Source organism: Phaenicophaeus curvirostris, chromosome 1 (genome assembly GCF_032191515.1).
Source record: "Phaenicophaeus curvirostris isolate KB17595 chromosome 1, BPBGC_Pcur_1.0, whole genome shotgun sequence".
In the NCBI taxonomy this organism is placed as follows: Eukaryota; Metazoa; Chordata; class Aves; order Cuculiformes; family Cuculidae; genus Phaenicophaeus; species Phaenicophaeus curvirostris.
Genome location: NC_091392.1, coordinates 166,483,368 through 166,503,237, shown reverse-complemented (window position 1 = coordinate 166,503,237; position 19,870 = coordinate 166,483,368). Strand labels below are relative to the sequence as shown.

General features: G+C 40.1%; 1 protein-coding gene across 5 annotated transcripts in view; it reads right to left on the bottom strand.

Annotated features, from left to right (window-relative positions):
• Window positions 1–2,949: 2,949 nt before the first annotated feature.
• KLF12 (KLF transcription factor 12) overlaps window positions 2,950–19,870 on the bottom strand; it is a 251,064-nt gene continuing 234,143 nt past the window's right edge. For all 5 annotated transcript variants that reach the window (XM_069880335.1, XM_069880370.1, XM_069880353.1 and 2 more), the window contains one exon: window positions 2,950–8,600. In XM_069880335.1, coding sequence (XP_069736436.1) covers window positions 8,419–8,600 — 182 coding nt within the window. In that variant the 3' untranslated portion in view covers window positions 2,950–8,418. The remainder of the gene's footprint in view (window positions 8,601–19,870) is intronic.

Below are 19,870 nucleotides of genomic sequence, written 5' to 3'. Positions count from 1 at the left end.
GTTGAGGTGCCACATGTACTACTTCCATTGCTGTGAAACTTCAAATTAATCACTTTGTAAACTAAGGGATGTTTTTGTAATTTTACACAGGACCAAATCAACACTTATTGGTACATCCAACGATAATGACCCGATTAGAAGGAACAACTCTGGGGCCAAATGCATCCCCATCCTTGGGATTTCATTCAACTAATGCCATAGGGGAATTTGTTTCATCCATAAGTGACTTGGCCAAGAATGCTGTTTTTCATTATTGTTGTTCCTTCCTAAACACAGCTGAAAGAACTTTTCAAATGTAATGTATTTTTGACCCCACATGTTGATAGCAGTGTCCAAATCTCTCCTTCACTTGAAGTCTATGAATGTGTGTGTCTATGTGTGTGGGTTGACAGTCTTAAGGCTGATGGAACATGAAAGTTTATACATAATTCATTACTATCTGTGTACATTCTATTGCAAGTGCAAATGAGACATATAACTTCTTGGGGATGGAGAGCAGGTCAAGAGAGCGTACTTGTAGGTGTTTGGTAGAGAACTTGCATTACTGAGGAAGCAATGTATAGGACAATAATGACAGAAATAGTGTGAGTGATTTTTTTAATGAAAAATAAGATGCAAAAGTAGCAGTGAAAAAATAGTTTGAAATGACAACATGAGCTTTGAATTGTGAAAAAGATTAGCTTGGATGTGAAGATTATGGCTCAAACTGTCTTTCCAAAGAAGCTCTCTACATCTAGGAGAAAAGCAGCATCTGAACCTATTTCTGTAGTTCATGTTTTCATGCTTTTGACAATCCACCAAAACCATCACCCGTGGTTCCCTACCAGACACTGGGCTATTTTTTTTTCTGAATGCAGAGGTCACAGCATGGGGAGTCACCATTCACCTCTTATAATTCAGAGCATCTTGGCTCACTGAAACTTTTGAGATCAATCTGGGGAAAATGTTTTGTGTCACGGATATGGACAAAAGGAGCTCAAATAATTTTTTTCATTCCTATTTTCATAATAGCTAAACTTCGCATTCACAGTTCTGCTTGTCTGGACAACTGCACAACTGTGTGCTGAATTATTGAAAGGGCAGCTCAGTTTATTTCACAATATAAAGTCAGTAAGTAAAAGCTGCTATAGATGCATCCTGGCAAATCAATAAAACTGAAAAAAACCTCCAACTCTGTATTTGTTTTTCAGAATGAAGGAAAAAAAGTCTGGCTCATTTTGGGATGGTGAAGACCAGGTATCCTTTCCTACACAAGAACACACAGGACTAGAGTCAGCCAAACCTCCCAACACTGCGGGTTTCTAAGGGTGCCTCCTTGTAGTGTTGCTGCTCCAGAACAAAGAACGAAACCTCTGGTTTGGAACCTCTCCAACAACGGCTCAAGTACAAGGTAAGAAATCAGTGTTTCCCTTGTCCTTCTGATGACACATTCCTTGGTGCCCTCCTAAAATCCCCAGCATGAACTGAGTTCTTATATGGGCTTAACATTTGGAGAGTAAGTTCAAGGTGACAGAATAAGTATATGCACATTCTGATGGGATTCTTTCCACCAGTGGATAACAATAAGATATTGTTACCAAACTAGTGGTCTTTTAACATGATGAAATGGCGTGCAGAGTTGTCTAGTTTTTACATGTGATGGTGTTTGGTTTTTTTTTGCACGTGCACTTTTTTTCTATGCATGAGTATGAGCATCTTCGTGCACAACCAATCCTGCCTCAGCAAATAAACCGAACCCTCCCTCTCCAGCAGCGATCCACCTAAAAAACCAAAAGTTTAGGCAAAATGTGGAATTTTTCAAATGCAAAAATCTGCCTGGGGAAATGACAGGTACAAATTTAGACAATGCAAAGCAATTTTGCTTGACAATGGTGTTAGGACAACCAGTTCAATTTTGATCTCCACTAAATTCATTTATAGAAACAGAAGCAAGAGGGATGGCATTACACTGCTACTACAAGAATCCATTAGCAGCAGTTAATATATTCTTTCTTTACAGAAATATACCAGGTTAAACAAAAAAATAATTGGAAGAAAAGAATAGAAGAGTCACAGCTGGCAATTTTCTTGTCAGATTAATTAATCTATTGATGCAAAATGTTTAGGGCACTCAATATAAAAATCTCCTTTCTCCATTTTAGGAATATCAACTTCTTATTTGCTATTCAAATAGTCTCTAGACAGATAGTCCCCAACTTTTCATTTGTCCTCAAAAGAAAGAAAAGTAAGTGATATATTTTGCCCACACCTCAAGTCAATAAATTCTCAGATGATACTAAATACTACAAGCATTACGTGACAAACAGAAAGGAGACACAAGGTAAACTCTGTGTTTCCAGAGTTTGATGCAGAGGATTTTTCAAGAGAATCCTCATTCTACTATATACCACAAGAAAGCTCCATTGGGCTTATTGCTGGTTTTTGGATTATTTTAGTAGAGAATACCCTGGATACATGGACACATCAGACATAAATTAGGAAGAAATAGCCTAAAACACTGCTTGACAGTGACTTCTATTCACATCTACCGAGAACTGATATGGATATGAGTGATTTGTAAACTAAAGAGTCATTTTCTTCTTACAAATAGAAGACAAATGTCATCTGAGAAAACAACTAAAACCTCTAACACAATATCTCAACACGTGACAATACAAATGGCACTTTGTGTTTGTTTCTGTGCTGCATTATTGTTCTCAGCGTAAAACTTCATTTTCACCTTATTGTTAACAGAATCCCGTAAGTTATTGCTGTGTAAAAGTATAGGAACATCCCATCAGTTCTAACAACAGGCACTTTCAGTTTCTGTTTCACCTTTTAAAATAGATTTTAGGCTACCTTGCTGAAGTCTACGTGCATTTTAAATGTCACAACTGTCCTGCTACAATTGATTTTGTTGACATGCTACTGCACCTAGAAGACCCAGAATGCGTGAAGAGCAGCTGCCGGTTTCAGCTCTGCAACCTTTATTCCAGATGCATTGTAGTCAGGGAAATACAAGAAGGAATAAAATCAAATGAGAGTTTGCCATTACTGCGTCTGCAGTTCACTATAAAATGCCAGAAGGAAACAAAAAACCACACTCCCCCCCCCCCTCCAAATCTTTCATATGGTTTCCATTTTGACTAAGTGTTTTTTCCTTTATTCGGTCAAAGACATTGAGTGTTGACTCACTTGACATTGAAGGACTCAGTACGACTTTGCTATATCGCACACCAGCTGTGAAACAGCAAAGAAGTGGCCACTCCATTTTACAGAGAAAACACAGACAAAACAGAATAATTTACTTCTTATACTTTGTGTTTAAGGTTTGCAAGGCATTACCAGTCTTCCTAATGAAACAAAAGGATTTTAAAAAAATGCACTTCATTTAACCTATTTACCCCCATGTAAAATTGCGAGTTTGAAAATACTTTTCTGCTCTCACATATATTGCAGACTATTTAAACTGTTACAAGTATAGTAAAATACTTTCAAGGTATTTTGATTTCTAAAGATGCAGTATCCTTATAGTTACATTTGTGTACGAAAACCTTATTTCCCATGGAAACTGATCAGAATTTAAGCATTTTTAAGGTACCAATGAGACTGACTTCATAAGCATACAACACACAGCAATTGTTATGGTCTAACACAACTGTGAAAATATAACAATCTTTAATTTTCTTTGTGGACTTCTCCAGTTATAAAATATAGAATCATAGAATGATTTGGGTTGGAAGGGTGATCGTCCAGTTCCAACCCCTCTTCCACGGGCAGGACACCCTTCGGAAGACCAGGTAGCTCATAGCCTCATCCAACCTGGCCTTCAACACCTCTAGGGATGGGCAACCACAACTTCTCTGGGCAACCTGTTCTAGCACTTCACCACCCTCACAGGCAAAGGCATAGTACAATTCTATGAGCTGCTTTCTTAAGAAGGTAATTTCTTTTAAAGTGTTTATTTCCAACTCTTTGTTCTCTGATTATTTTTTTAAAAATAAACTTCTTTACCACCTGCAGATGGGTGGAGGCATATGGAGTTTATAATCATGGGCATATGGACAAACATGCGGGAGTAGGGTGGATTTATTGAATGATCTTCAGACTTATCTGCTGCGGAAGATGCAGTTTCACACACTGACCTTTCCAAACCAAAGTTCAAACTAAAAAATAAGTGGGACACTAATGGTTAAACTTACTCCAACTTTGAGGTACCCACCTTCAATAAAGAAGAAAGAGGTTTTTTCCATTAAACAGCATTTATTATCAGAAGATATATTTATAAATGGCAGCTAGAATACATTTTCAATGTGGCTAATGGAAAACGAGACTCATGATCACTGTTATTCCCATTATTAAGGGGAGAAAAGTTGTCCAGCTATTTGTCCATGCTCTGCACTGTGAATTTACCCCAAACATCAACATCACTGATACCATTTTAAACAATGTTAATTTTGTTATACATTACTCCAGCAAATAATCATATATACAAGTCAGTCTAAAACTATTTAATTAATTGTGTAAGCATGATAAAGAATAAGGAATACTGCATCTTCATACCCAAGTATAAACTGCTGTTGCAATGAGTCAATTTTACAGTGCTGAATAAAACAGGTGCTTGAAAAATAATGACAATTTTAAATTTAAAAAGTTCTGTATCAAAGCTACTCGCTCATTACATTTTCCTATAGTACTGGCTACTAAGATTTCCTGACAAATCCATTGAATCCTTTTGAAAACATCTGAAATCTGACACCTTGTGCCACAGTTTCCCTTGTAAGCTGTTGTGGGCAAGGTGGATATTACCCTACTTTTACTCATACTTCAAAGCATAAATCTCTGTCTGCCTGGAGGAATGGGACACCAAATATTTGGCTCTCCCAAATGCTCAATTAAAATGGACCTGCTGTGTTGTGTCAAGATCTGATACTTCTGCATGCTACATATGATGTAAGTCTTCACCATGGTTACACAATAGCATGAACCTACAGTGGGATACCAGGATTTTTGAGGACGCTACCCTGGAGCAATTGTCTTCAGTCTCTGCACAAGCACAGAAGTTCAGTGGGCCTGAACTGCAGCCACTGATGGAAGGAAACCCTGAGAATCTGGGGGATGTCAGCTCCACATCCAAACACCCTTCTCCCAAAAAGTAACTTCTCTTACAATGATTCTGAAGAGGAAAACAAAGCAGAAAACAGCCTCACAAAAGTATCTGGGGTCAAAGCCTGTGGGTACTGATACGAATGAGAAACTTGCCAAGAACCATACTGGGTACTTGAAACCCAGCGGTGGAATACTGCTGGTTGTGTAAGCTGTCCAGACGTAACAGCAGTACGAAAAGCCCTTAGGTGTGCTAGAAAGGTTAAGGATATATTTCCTGCCTGTGAAATGGAATTTAGCATACACTCCTTTACCTTTTGGTTTCATTCTGTTACCACTGACATGCTTTGTGCCTGCATCCCTTGCTGTGAGCGCTGCTTTAACCCTGTCTCACTCTGGGGCTCCTTGAGTAAAATCAGATCTTCTTTCTGTTTCAGTGTTTCCTACGCATAAAGTAATGGGCAACCAGATGAAAGACAAGATTCACACAGACCAACCTTGGCCTCAGTAGAAGAGCTTCCCCATGCTCTGTGATAAATATCCTTTCCCCTGCGACAGGGCAGAGCTGAATGCTGAAATATAAGGCCTCTCAATTGCTCTTGGAGGAGTTTTCCTCTGTCCATCAACTACAGGGAAGGGTAAAGAGGACACAGGTTTCTCCTGGTTATACTGTGCCTTTGTGTATAACATTAGAGACACTCTCTCACTGCTCCTCTTGGACACTAACAGAATGACCTTACGTTTCTGGTCAAATAAACTTAATTTTCTATTCACAGATTCTGAAAGGAATTCTGTATGCCATTGGTTCTTCCACTGAATTACTGCTATTCAAATAATTAGTCTGTAAAATGTTCTTGGGTAGGAAAATACTTTTATCAATTGACTTCTATCTGCTCTGATTTCTTTCCTTAGATGCTGAGAATGACATATCCATTTTAGGGGATGAAATTGGAGTACAAAAAACCCAGCCCTCAGACGTAATCTATGAACCATCTCACACACAACACTGACAACCATTTTTCTGAAAAACAACAGCAGTAACGCTGCTGGTGAAGACCCAGTCCAGCTGCCCCACAATGCCTCATGGCCTGTCCAGGAGCCCTGATTCATCACAGCCGGGTGCTTAGTGCCTCTGCTTCATTCTTGATTTGGAGCCAGATACTAAAACATTGCCAAATTTGATGGAAGTTGATTACCAATGTGGTCAATTGGAATTGATAGAGGAGGTTTTCCCACAACGTCTGTGAATAATTTCCCTTGAGTTTCTCTGCTGACCACTTGGCAGAGGAAAGCCAGAGCTCTAACTACTGAAGTTCTTCTTCCAGAGAGCTGATGATCTATCTGGTATCGGGGAACATTAAGAATGTATTTAAAGAACAGTCAGACTCAGGGGCCTGTGAATGCTGTTATAAAGTACTATCCCAGTCATATTATTCCTCAATTAACAGCAGTTCTTTTCAGCATTTGTATGGATACTCTGTGCTGTTTTTTCTAAAAGATTACCTTGATTTCAGAATCCCACCAAAATTACTATGATTACTTCAGGAATCAGAAATTAATTCAGACTGGTCAAACATCTAAAAATGAACAAGTGGCATCACAAGTTTAATCAGTGCAATTCCTGGAACCAAATATTCATAATTAAATGATTGCAAAAGACCTTTATGTATATATCTTTCATCTCTAAGCTATAAAAATCTCAACACTTAAAAAATCTTGCCAAGTCTCCTCTTTATCAAATTTAGCTGAATAGGCAGATCCTTGTGAAGAAAGAAAACAGAAAAACACTATTCCATTTGCATGAACAACTGATGACTAAGAGTTTCTCTCTTTCCTGCATAATTCAATTAATACAAATTGGTTCACAATTATAGGGCTGTATGGGAACGATCAAGAGCTTCCTTTTATTTAATCTGAAAAGGCTTGGATTTAAAATCCCAGCAGAGGCAGCCACTGGTACCCATATAATGGACCATTTATATCATACTAGACAGCTGGCAAAATCTTGTTATTCCCTAACTCCCTGGGAGAAACCTAATGTTTTGCAGAGCACCACTGCAGAACCATTTCTCCTTCCTACGTACAGTTCACCCACTGACTCCTCAACAATCAGCTCCTTCCTTTATCTTTCTTCCTTTCCAGAAACAAGTTTTATGTTGAAGGAAGGAAAAGTACTTAGCTGTTGTACCTAGCAGGTCAGTGAAACCATCAGAAAGATTAACTTAAATGATCTTACGTGCTATTTCTGCATACCCCCTCATCTGTTGGTGTGGAGTGAATTATCGTCTCGAGAGCCATTTTACTCATTATTGCTTTTTCTCTGCAAGAGATGTAGCTGTTTCTTCTGTTTTGTTGTTACATTCAATTCCATTTCAAGAATGGCTACACCACTAACCTTGGTACCAGCAAGTACAAGATCAGACTATTTCCTTGTGTTCAAATAATGGTCGAGGGCAAGAGGATACCTGCAGAAAAGAAAACTTCATATTGAGAATGGGGTAGTAGTTTTTAGGTGGTGTCTTTCTATACAAATCAGAAAACAGTTCTAAATAAGTCCATGGTAAAATGCAGATACTTAATATTGTACTTTCAGCAGAAATGCTGCTGCCCCTTGTTTATTTTACAGACTTCAAAAACAGCAACAACAAAAAGAAAATAAAGGAGAAAAAACAAGATAAATGAAAATGGCTGGTGTCCTTTAGGGCATAATGACAAATTGTGGTACAGTATTAAAATGCCACCACTGTTATTGCGAAAGTCTGCTCCAGCAACCCTCCAGCTCCGATAGTGGGACCTCTCCAGCGGAATCTTCTTGCCTACTCACATGCAGCTTGTCTGTAGCACAGCTTGGGTGTAATGCTGACACTGGCCAGATGGTCTTCAAAATAAGAGGAAAAGATGGGATACTAAAGGCCTAGCGGTCTTGCTCTCATCATCATCATCGGTTTGTCGTATCTAATCCTCCAATCAGCAGTGATTTTTCAGGAACAAAATGTCCGACAGCTGAGAAAACATACAAGCTATAAATATTTTTTTTGTCAAAGGACACAGCATGTAAAATAATGCCCATTCCTGTAGCATTTCAGCTGCTATTTCCCAAATGATTTTCAGGGGGTAGCCATGCTGAGGGGCAGATGGGGCTAACTTCGGATGGTGAGGAGAAGAGTGGCACTTCTTTTCCTGCTTTATTTTTAATTTCTGTTATTATTTTTTCTTACAGACATTAGGGAAAGCCCTGCCTGTTAACACTGTAGAGGGATTCAGCCCTGCTGAATTCACTCCGGGTAGTTAAGAGACCCAGCTCTTAAACTCAGCTGGAACAGGTAATGTTTCTCAAACCAGCATGTGCCTGCGGCGATGGAGCGCCAAGTGATCTGAGCGGGAAAAGCTGCGGTCACAGTCTGCACACTTGAATGGCTTCACTCCTGTGTGCTTGCGGTAATGCCTCGTCAGTTCGTCGGAGCGAGCAAACTTCCAGGTGCAGCCTTCCCAGGTACATTTGTAGGGTTTTTCTCCTGGGAGAGACAAAAGAAAGAGGGGAGGGGGGAAAAAACAGATGGTGACTTTTCCCTTGTTGCTCTTAATCCCCACAACCTCCTCTGCACACTTCCCATGAACAGCCGCTCCTGAGGGGTTGCTTCAGGCCAAATTACACAATTGCGAGGTGCCAAATCTGCTGAATATAAGGAAAGGGCCTTGAGAGTTATCATCCCTGTGGCATTCACAAGACTAAGAAAATCAACAGGATTAAGGCAACAATATAGATCCTACCTTGCAGGGGTGATGTGGGGATTAACATCAGGACAAAGGACTGTGTAATTATTCTTATGATTACTATAAGCATTTGCTACCCTTGTCTTGTCAGGCTACACCTTCTCCCAAAATGGTTGGATTATCCGATATTTCAGCACTTTATCACAGGTTGTTGCAGACTTCCCATTATTTTCACAAAGTTTTGAAAGTTTCAGATCATTTGTGTAAACAACACTGTGGGACCCTTCTTAGCAAGCCAGTAAAAATGAACTGTGATTTATAAATTAAACATAAAATATCAAAATGTTCTCTTTATTTATTGTACTTACTTTCAGTAAAATTATTTTTCCGTGCAAGATGTTAGCAGGAGAGGTGTACAATCTTTAGATGTACTCAGTCATGGACTTGCACAATGATATTGATAAACAGTCGTTTACTTCAATGAGAGCAGACTTGGGCTAAGTGTAGATTTTTGGAAAATCCCACCTGCTGCTTTTTATTTCAAGGTAAGCATGATGCATGCCCCACATTTTGTATTGTATCATGTCAAAGGAGTAGATTAATACAATAAATTTGGATTGTGTGCTTTTGTAAAGCAAACTGTTACAAAATCCCATTTCTACCTTGTTTGTAGGCTGTACTTGTGATTTCTCCCACTAGCTCTCACTGTCTACAAGTTCAATGCTTTTGGCAGTTACCTTGATCCCACAGTCAACCATGCATCAAAACTGAGGAAGAAAAACTGTGTGAAGTCCACCTGCATCTTCTTTTGGTGTGTCAAAAGTGATTTTTTACCTTCCCTCCTGAAACCAGCTAATCACAACCAGGACAACAGAAGAGTACGTCTGCAAGAACTGTTTCCTTTGTCAGGCACAATCATTCCTCAGTTATTTATTATCTCTTATGAATCATGAGCAGCTTGCAAGAAACTATTTCAATTACATGAACCAGTGACGCAACACTTGCTTTGTCGTATGCAGCACCTCCCTCTGTGCGTTTCTTCAAAAGTCAATAAATGCTTTGCTGAGAGCCCTTGGTTTCACAGGAAAATTCCCAAGTACAAATATCATCACAAAGTTCAAACAGCCCTGAGAAGTCCAGCTGAAATGGCTATGAGTGCCTCTGTAAGGAAATTGGATGCTGTACAGGCATGTCAGCAGGGTTGTCAGCAACATTTGAGCTCCTTGGGCTGGTACCTTCTGTGCACCATCTGTCCTGTGCTGCAGTTTTGATGTCGGATGAGGGTGGGAAACAGTTGCTGCAAGGAGAACCCAGCAATCCAGGCTCTGAGGTGAACACAGTCCATAGCTGCACAAACAGCAACTCAGCCTAGATAATTTTGCAGCCCTCAGTCTAGCACAAAGTGCCAAATAGCTTTCATTGCCCATAGGCTGCCACAGCACAGGCAGCTGCTGTGAGCTGGATGGCCACAAGCTACACAGCAGATGGTGGTTTGCACGCTATTGCTGATGACAAAGTGCTACAAAACGTGTACAGATTAACCACCAAACTGTCTTACATAGCCTTGCCACAAACAGTTGGTGCGGACCACTGGACAAATATAACAGTCTCCCCATTTGACTTGACAGGTCTATCCTAACCGCCTGGTTACATCACAACATCTTCAAGTGAAGAACTTGTCCTGTCCATACCCAACGCACTTTAAAACTCTCTTTTTGTTTAGACTCCAGATACTACCCCAGTTGGTTTCATTGACCATAGAGTCTTCCAGAGAAAAACAAGGAGGCATTTCCAAGCTTTGATTCCTTATTTAAAAGCATCTGCAATTCTAAGTCTCTCCCTGCCCTGAGATCCTTCCCCTGCAATGGGGTCTTTGGTACACAAATCCCTGCTCTTCTTTTCCTTGGCAGAAGAAAAATGAGGAACCCAATGCAGTGAGGCATGGTTGGTGAAAGAGAAATACCAGAAATAGTTTGTTCATCCATTAAAACAGTATCATTTTGGGTAAGAAATGAAAGTCAACTGATGGAAGGATGTCAGCGCGCGTCACTCGGCTGGAGTTCCCAGGTGTTGCTTACAACCTCTCTCCTGAATGAGTCCTGCTCACCCAGCCCCTATAAAGCTAGTGAAAGAGACAGGACTGACCACATTCCTCTCAAGTTATTACAACACTAAAGGAAAATCGCTCTTTCAAGTTCAACCTAAGATGACCTTCATTATTTTCTATAAATATATGCATATAGCATAAGAAGGAAAAAAAAACCAGGCAAAGTAGCATTACTCTGAAGATATTCACTCACATGCACTTTAAAAATGCCATTGTAAAGAAAAATGTGAAATATATGATTTTTCATTAAGATCAATCAAAACCATTTTACACAAATCTAATATTTAGGGTAAGAATAATATCACTTTTCTGTTAAACACCCGCATGATCTGTGGATAGACAGATGCAATTCTATACTTTTGTTTGGTAACACCCCAGACATGAAGAGTGACCACTGAGTCCCTAAGAACCACAGTAAAAAATGGAAGATCCAGGAGTTCAAAGCATAGAGAAAGGACCAATAAGAACAGAATTGCCAGAGGATGGGAAGCCAGTGTCAGATATCACACACCAGCTTTGGCTGATGAGCTTGGGCACTCACAGCTGAAATTCTCAGAACAATCAGCAGGACAACCCAGAAAGCTGTGAGTGATGAGGTGGTCAGAACAAGTTCATTAATTGGAAGAAACTAGCCCCAGTGCTTATATATATTGCTATTTCAAAAGGAGATTTGAGTGGAGTTTAAGTCAAATACTCAACCATTTTGACTCCGATACTTCTGCCTCTCTGTAAGCACTTGAGCTTGAGTGTATAAGAAACTCTCGGGTTCAAAGTGTGGGCATGTTTCGGCTCCTTCGATGGCTTGGCAGCTGCTGGAGCACACCCCTGAGATTTACTGTCATGCACTAAGGCACTCAAGTTCTCATCCAGCTCTAAGGACCAAGAGCAGGTGGTGTGAGTACTTGGCACTGGTGAGGTTGCACCTCAAATACTGTGTTCAGTTTTGGGCCCCTCAGTACAAGAAGGATATTGAGCTGCTGGAGTGTGTGCAGAAGAGGACAACAAAGCTGGAGAAAGGTCTGGAGCACAAGTCTTATAAGTGACTGAGGGTACTGGAGATGTTTAGCTTGGAGAAGAGGCAGCTTATTGCTCTCTACAACTACCCGAAAGAAAGTTTTAGTGAGGTGGGTGCTGGTCTCTTCTCCTAAGTAGCATGTGATAGAATGAGAGGAAATGGCTTCAAGTTGCACCGGGGGAGGTTTAGATTGGATATTAGGAAATATTTATCTACTGAAAGATTGGTGAAACATTGGAAAAGGCTGCCCAGGAAGGTGTGGTGGAGTCTCCATCTCTGGAGGTGTTTAAAAAGCACGTAGACATGGCACTGTGGGACGTGGCTTAGTAGGCATGGAGGTGTTGGGCTGATGGTCGGACTTAATGACCTTAGAGGTCTTTTCCTACCTTAATGATTCTATGAGTCTTGCCCAGGGTATTGAAAACATGGAAATGAAGAAGACAAAACAGCAGGCAGTTTTCATAAAATGGTAGTAAGAAAGAGATTGAGATCCTGCAGCAATTAACATGACGAGAAAAAGAGAAGTGGAAAAGCCCAAGTCCTGTTAGTTAGTTCATTTTTCTGAATCTGTAGGGTTTTGGACTTAGAGAAGCTACCACTGAAAAATAAAACCTTGAAGCTGTGAACATTTTTACAGGAGCTGACCTTCTACTTTTGCACCTGACAAAAAGATCCCCAAGACAGCAAAATTGTATTCTGATGCTATTCCACAGCTTTGTCTTGGAATACATGGACAGTGAACGGTATGCCATGACAGGCACTTACATGGATCAAGAGAGATCCTGGAGCATGAAAAAGTTCTTCTAGACAATTCTCTGTAGAAAGTGAGTATTTTTATTGCCTGGAAAAATTAATTTTGAAGATTTAATGGTATGATGCCAGGAACTAGTCATTTTTTAATCTTCTGTTAACAAAACATCTAAGAGCCCTCCAAACCCTTGCCTTTTTGTAGTCCAGATGCCATAATCCAAATTAGTTTAATTGCTTTACCATATTATTTTTCCTACCCTACTATGACTCCTCTCACTTAAGCACTTAAGAACATAGTTACAATGGTTACTCATTAAATCTCCCTAAATTCAAGCAAATAATGAATTAATAATGCTGAACAATGACCACTATTCAGCCAATCCTTCCAAAATTTCCCACCCTGCCCACAATCCAACATCTGTCTTCCCCGATCCTTATTCATGTACTCTAACAGTTGGAAGATTTTTCAGCCACAGAAATAAATCTCTCTCAAATTTTTACTTTACAATCTGATGACATTCACATATTCCTTAAAAAACACCCTATGTGGGTACCAGCAGACCATGCCACGTAACAGATGAAGGCACCAGGGTCTGTTCTACCTCAGGCAGAATTTCCAATGTGGTATGTTCCTTGGCAGTTACCGTCTGCCCATCAGCTAGCTGGTATTATGGTATTTGATGTCAGATGCTTGAGACAGACACCATAAAACCACCATGTAAATAGTTATGGGTTATTCTGCCAGTGGGGGAACTGCTCTGGAGCTTCAGGAAGCAGAGCCGGGGTTACATTCCCTAGACAAGGAACTTTATTTACTGTAATAGCAGATACCCTGTGTACTCCCTGCACACTTGCAGCTCCTTTCATTTGTATATTATTTAAGCTTTATTTATTTACCAGTTTAGCAGGCTTATTAAGTAACGGTGAGGTAACACTGTCTACTACCAGGACAGAAAGCATTCCAGCAATCAAGTTCTAAACCAATTTCTTTCTCTGGCATAAACCTGCATTTCTCTCTGGTATTACTGGTGAATGCTATGTGCCTTCTTACTTGTGTCCTCTTCAGGCATTCCTGTTTATCCAATTTTTCTGCACATGTAATCCTCACCACGACTTCAGGTTACTTCGTCATTTCTCTGTAGTCCCTTCCTGCAACAGTGCTCAGCATTTTGAACTAATTTCAAATAAGAGTCAGCTAGAAAATAAATATTAGGGACTGCTCAGGGGCACTAGGCTTAGCTGCCTAGTCATTTTTTTCTGCATTTAAGTTTTTATCAACCTGTAAAAGCATCACGAGCTGTAATTCCGCTTTTGAGAAGGACAAAGTTAGAAAAGCACTTGGAATCAAAGCTTGTTTTATAGCTTCCAAACTGGGAGGGTGGGAGCATAGGGGAGATGCTGTCCCTCACTCCTTTCACGAAATACAATGGTTTTGATTCAAACAGCAGTTTAATAGGTAGCACCTGCCCAGCCTTGCTATCTACAGTCATGATTTTATACACTCAGTTTCTACTGCCATTACTCTTGTAGGAGTATTCCTCACATAAAATCAGACTGAGTTCCTAAGGACTTTGCCCATAACACACACACACACAAAAATAACGCTGCACGCATGCCTCTGCCTGTGTTTGATGATGTTAAATTTTCTAGCCTGAGCCAACAGATACACAACTTTGCAAGGTTGAGGACATCTCCTGGTGATTCTTGGTTTGGTTTCTGCTACAGGATTTTGTGACATATATGTATAAGGTGTAGCATTTACATCGGCTGGTTTCAGCTCCCATGTAAATACCAGAATCATTCTGAAACATATGGCACAGTCACACTGTACCCATACTGATAGGATTCTGGAAGGGGAAATCATAAACTGAAAACCACAAATGATGGCTAGTTAGATTTTGCCTTTCTACTAAAGATAAACAAATTTGGGCAGAAAAAGAATCTTTTTACAGCAAAAACACTATCCAATAACGAGCAGCCTCAGGCATTCCCAGAGGAACAGGGCAGCTCAGGTTTTAGACACAGGGGAAAGGGAAAAATGGCAACCCTTATGTTTTGTGTGATATTTTTATTAGTATAATTATTTAAGGAAAAAACACCAGAGCATTTTCACAAGCGTCTTATAAAGCTTTTTTTTTTTTTTAAAAAAAAAATTAACCTTCATAAAAATCTGTCTTAGTAGTGCAGGGTAACATATATTGTGCCCGCTCTGCAGGTAGGAAAATCAACTCAGCGAGCATCAGTAACCTTCCCAAAACTGCACAGAATGCAAACAGCAATGCTCTGACTCACATATTAAGAACGCCTTACTTTCTGTAATAAAACTGCTAGATCTCAGTTTCATCCTTTTAAAAATTTGAAGTATTTTCAATCATTTTGATGCAAAAATCCCACTCAATTATTTAGATCTTTTTCTAAAGGTCATTTGGCACCTCTGTTTCCAAGTTACCGATCCACTATATTTCTTTGGTGAACACAGCAAATTTGACTTTTGTGTTTCAGTATTGTCAAAATATGAAATTAAAAGATCTTTCCGGGAAGACATTAAAGTTTCGTATCAGTTGAGCAAGCCTGGGAAAACAATTTCTACGAGCAGAACAGGAACATACTGTGCTGCCTGTGACATGTCTTGAAAATCAGGTTTTTTATTGCTTGTTCTCTGTGTGACTTAGGCAAAGCACAGGGACATGCTTTCTTCATGTGAAAACTAGAAACAAAATGATTTCTTCAAGTCAAAAATGCAGTGACAAACTCCACTCTAAAACAAGAGACAGAACTTTATCACGCTTTTGGCAGCTCTTGAACCAACTATTTAAAAGCTCGACTTCTGGTAATTCAGATGCAAGTCCTCTTCACAACACACTACTATCTTTTCATTTCACTACACTGCCAAGCTTGGGTCCTGTTTGCCATCCTGGCACATCTTCTCACTCCCTCTGTAAGACCAGTACTAGTTCAGCAATCTTATCTCTTTCCTTCTCTGTTATCCCACATGCCCTGAGGTACGCAGATGCCTCAGTTGGCCGTCATTCTAATACAAACCCCAGCAAAAAATTATCTTTGTGACCAGGCTCACAAAACTGAATTCTCCCTAATGTAAGAAGGCAAATTGATTACCTCACACTCAGCCCTGTTATGCTACCACATGCACAGGAGAGAAATGAAGAGGAGGAATCTAAGAAACCTCCCCTCCACATTTCCTCTTTCTGGGCTTCTGCACAGAGACTTTGTGGGACATGCCAAGTACTACGTGAGATATAAATGAATTAATGCTCTGGGACAAGGGTTAGTTACGTACAATGCCAAGGACATTGATGATATAAAATGATAAATTTTAACTCCTGTAAAAACAGAAAAAAATAAAATATTTGGAAACGTGAAAGGCCTCTTCCTGTGCACCTGAATCCAGGAGCCAAACCAAATCTCAATAGTAGACAACAAATAGCATTTTATTACCCTTCCTAATAATTCTTTCTTGCATGATATGGTACATACATAAATATTTAAGTACATGTTAAGCTTGTGCATGCACATTTACATATATAGAAATATGTGTGTATATATATATATAGATTGGAAAACAGCATGAAGTTTTCTCCTCCCCTCCAACTACAGCTAATATATGGGACCATGAAATTTCCAGTGCTGTAGGGAAGGCTGAGATTTTTCCTTTTACAGCAGCCTTCACTCACAGAGGTATTTGGAAAAGGTAATGCAACAGATCTGTACTTCATCAGCAGCCAACCGCACAGAGGGTGCCAGTAGATCTGCACACTAACTTTGTTCAACTGGGGTGCGGCAGGCCTGGGTTTTAGTTGGGTCTCCCAAAAGAAAACACCTTTCCTTCACTTTGCTCCATAAGTGCAAGGGAGATGCCAAACAAGTGACACTTCCCTTTCCATTTGCCTCCAACTCTGCTACCATCACTCCTCCTGGATGCTCCAGGGATTGCTCCACTACATTCATCAAGAGCGATACTGATGTTTCTCAGGATAAAAGTTTAACCTTCCACTACCTGCAAAATGCAGAACAACAAACAAGCCCACCCCTCCACCCCTCAAGAAATAAACCCGCAAATAAAACCAACAAAAAGGCTCTAAGGGATGAGCTTTGTCTCGCTCTGTTTTGCACAATTGATTGATTGTTGTTTTCACTGTGCTAGAAGCCAGACTCAAGCAGAGGCTGGGACCCTGGTGTGCTGGGCTGCCTGCAGAAAACGACCATTAAAAAAACTACCACCTATTTAAGTAAATGAGTTGTGAATGGAATTATATTTCCCAAATGAAGAGACAACAAGTTTTAGCACCAGAAAAAAGCAGAAGAAATACATATGATACTAAAGAAAAATATTAACTGGCAAAAATACATATGAAAAGGTAAAATATCATTACAGTTAATGTGACCTGGATACCACTAAGTTTCATATCCTATGTGGAGAAAACACTGAAGTACAGAAAATAATCCCTCATCCCACACAGGTGTCATTTGATTTTTTTCCTTTCCCAGGGAACACTAAGTTTTTGTAGTTTCCCCAGTTTACTGTCTACTTATTTCTAAAAAGGGAAGATTGAAAACATTAGTTTTCAGGTTCTACCTTGTTTCCTTTTCGCCATGGAAAAAAGAAAAAAAGTAAAAGAAAACCTGGATAAAACTTTAACTTTTGTAAAGCTTACTTGCAGTTTAGAGCATGCTCTGAGCAACGGCTGCCCTAAAGGGACAGAGCAGGCACGAGCAACTCTAGACACACTTGCCAAAAGACACAGGGTAGCACCAGTAATGGGCATTTTCAGTAGCAAGTTGCTATCCTGTTCCCTGTGTCACAGACCTAATGGGCTCCAAGAGTTAATGTCCTCGGAAAGCCTGTACTGTGTATTTACTCCTCCAGGTCTTAGCACAACATCTGGGAAAGCATTTTGGAGGGAATGGGAGTAGAGAGGTCTTTCTCGCCTTCATGCCACTGCAGGGCTACACATGGTAGACCACAATCATGCTGAGACCTTAGATGAACTGCAGTTCTTTGGAGGTAGAATATTAAGTACTAAATGGTCTACTTAGAGAAAATTCTATTCTGCATAATGAAATCATCATTATTCCCTCGTGCCACACACAGACAAAACACATATGCACCCCATATTTACAAAGTCAAGGGGCACTGTTGCAAATATTTTTCATAACCTAGAGACTGAAAGCAATCACAGGCACAATTAGACTCTCTTTCTCATCAAAGTGCCTTGGAATAACCATGTGGGCGCTCTTCCATATCGGCACAGCATCAGACCTACAATGCAGAGGAATTACTCCCTGTGTGTAAGGTGAATTCAAAGCTCACAAAATGCGCCAGAAATGAAATCATTTAACTTTCCACAGAGTGGCTATTGCAAGAGAACTGGATGTACAAGCTCCTTGTGGTATGGACACCTGCCCGTAAGTGTTGGACTCAGATTATCCAACTAAATCCTGAGGTTCCCACTTCTGAACGTCCCCTTTCTAAGCTGTGGTGGCACTGGTGAGCCTGCCTTTATACCCTGGTACATGTGCTTTTATATATATTTTTGTCCTGAGAAAGACAGATGGGAAGAGGCTGAGACTTCAGCAGCCTCAGTTATTAAATAATCTTGTTTATCTTCTGAACAGAAACCTGCATGAATAAAGAGCAGAAAACCTAAAAGTGAAAACTTCCATGAAATATACTGGTTTCCACATTGGAAAACTCTACTGTTTATTGCAAATGGCAGTAAATTTCAAACACTAAAAGGAACTATTTCTTAAAAAATAAAAGCATTACCCAATACAAATAGAACCTCCTGTTTTTACTTAAAGCAAATTAATTTTTAAACTGTATTTGTTTACTTCAATTACCAGTTTCTGCAACAGCATGTGAACCTGCTGTTGCAGTTTTTTTCACCCAACAGATTTACCTGGAGAAGGGAGAGCTCTGGGATAAGGGCCTAAGGATCACACAGGACATGAGAAAGAAAAGCTGGGCTTTTGAAGAGAGAGCCTGGAGGGCAGGTGACAAAGACTTGTTAATTTTAAAGAAGACCAAAAAGCTACACAGTTCAAGTCAGACTCAGAAGGGTTGTTTTAAAAATATTCCTTCCTCCCAATATTTGCCTAAAGAAGGGATTACAAACCTGTAAATATCTCTTTGGAACTTATAGCTAGCAAAAGGCATTAAACAGACCTTAAGAAAACAACAGGTAATGAATGGAGTTTCAAAACGTACAGAGCAAAAATAACTTTTTTGGTGCCTCCAAATTCTTAAGTCTGTTCTAAAACTGCTCAAAGGAAAATGTGAACAAAGAGTAATGACAGAGGCTCTTTCATATGAAAATAATATATGGAGCAACAGTGAGTGAGAGGAATGCAATGTTTGAAAAAGCACAGACTAAATAAAACACCCATGTACTCACTAGCCCTCTCTCTTCTAGGGTAATGACTCTACAGCTATAAAGGAACATTTTGGGGAGGAAATGCTGTCATTTTCTCAGGTACAAAAACGCATTTCTGAGATGTTTACTGTCTCCATGTAATGCTGCTGAAGACCCCCTGACACTGACAAATAGGCTTCATTACATCTGTGGCAAAGGCATTTGCTCTCGTCTCTCTGGAATGATACAGGCTTGATCAAGGACAAAGCACCAAACACTAAAAAATTCATTTGGCCCGGGGGCTGTATTCAGCCTGCCTCTCTAAGGGCCTAACAAAGCAGCAACGTCTTCTGCAGAACTAGCACAGAGAAGGGTGATTGGGACCCAGTGCTGCCTAGGAATTATGGATGAAAACCTACACAGTATGTGAGCCCCATACACGGTGCTCTGGTTACAGCTCTTGTCCTCCTCCACCCCTCTGAGGCAGGAGCAAAGCCACAGCTGTGGCTATACAATGCCCATCACAAAAGCCATTCCCACTTCATGCCAACTGGAAAGTCCCAGGCTTTTGCTGCCATTGACTCTAGAGAATCACTCTGCCACGTTCCTCCAGAAATTTGTAACTAGGGACTGTAATCAGGTTGCACAGAAATACAGAATGCTGATTACTCCTAAAATAAAAGAAAATCATATGGAGCTGAAAGACAAGGAGCAATTTCTTCTGTATTGGGACCTTAAAGACCATCCAATTCCAGCCCCCCTGCCATGGGTAGGGACTCCTTTCACTGGATCAAGCTGCTCAACCTCACCCGACCTGTCCTTGAACAC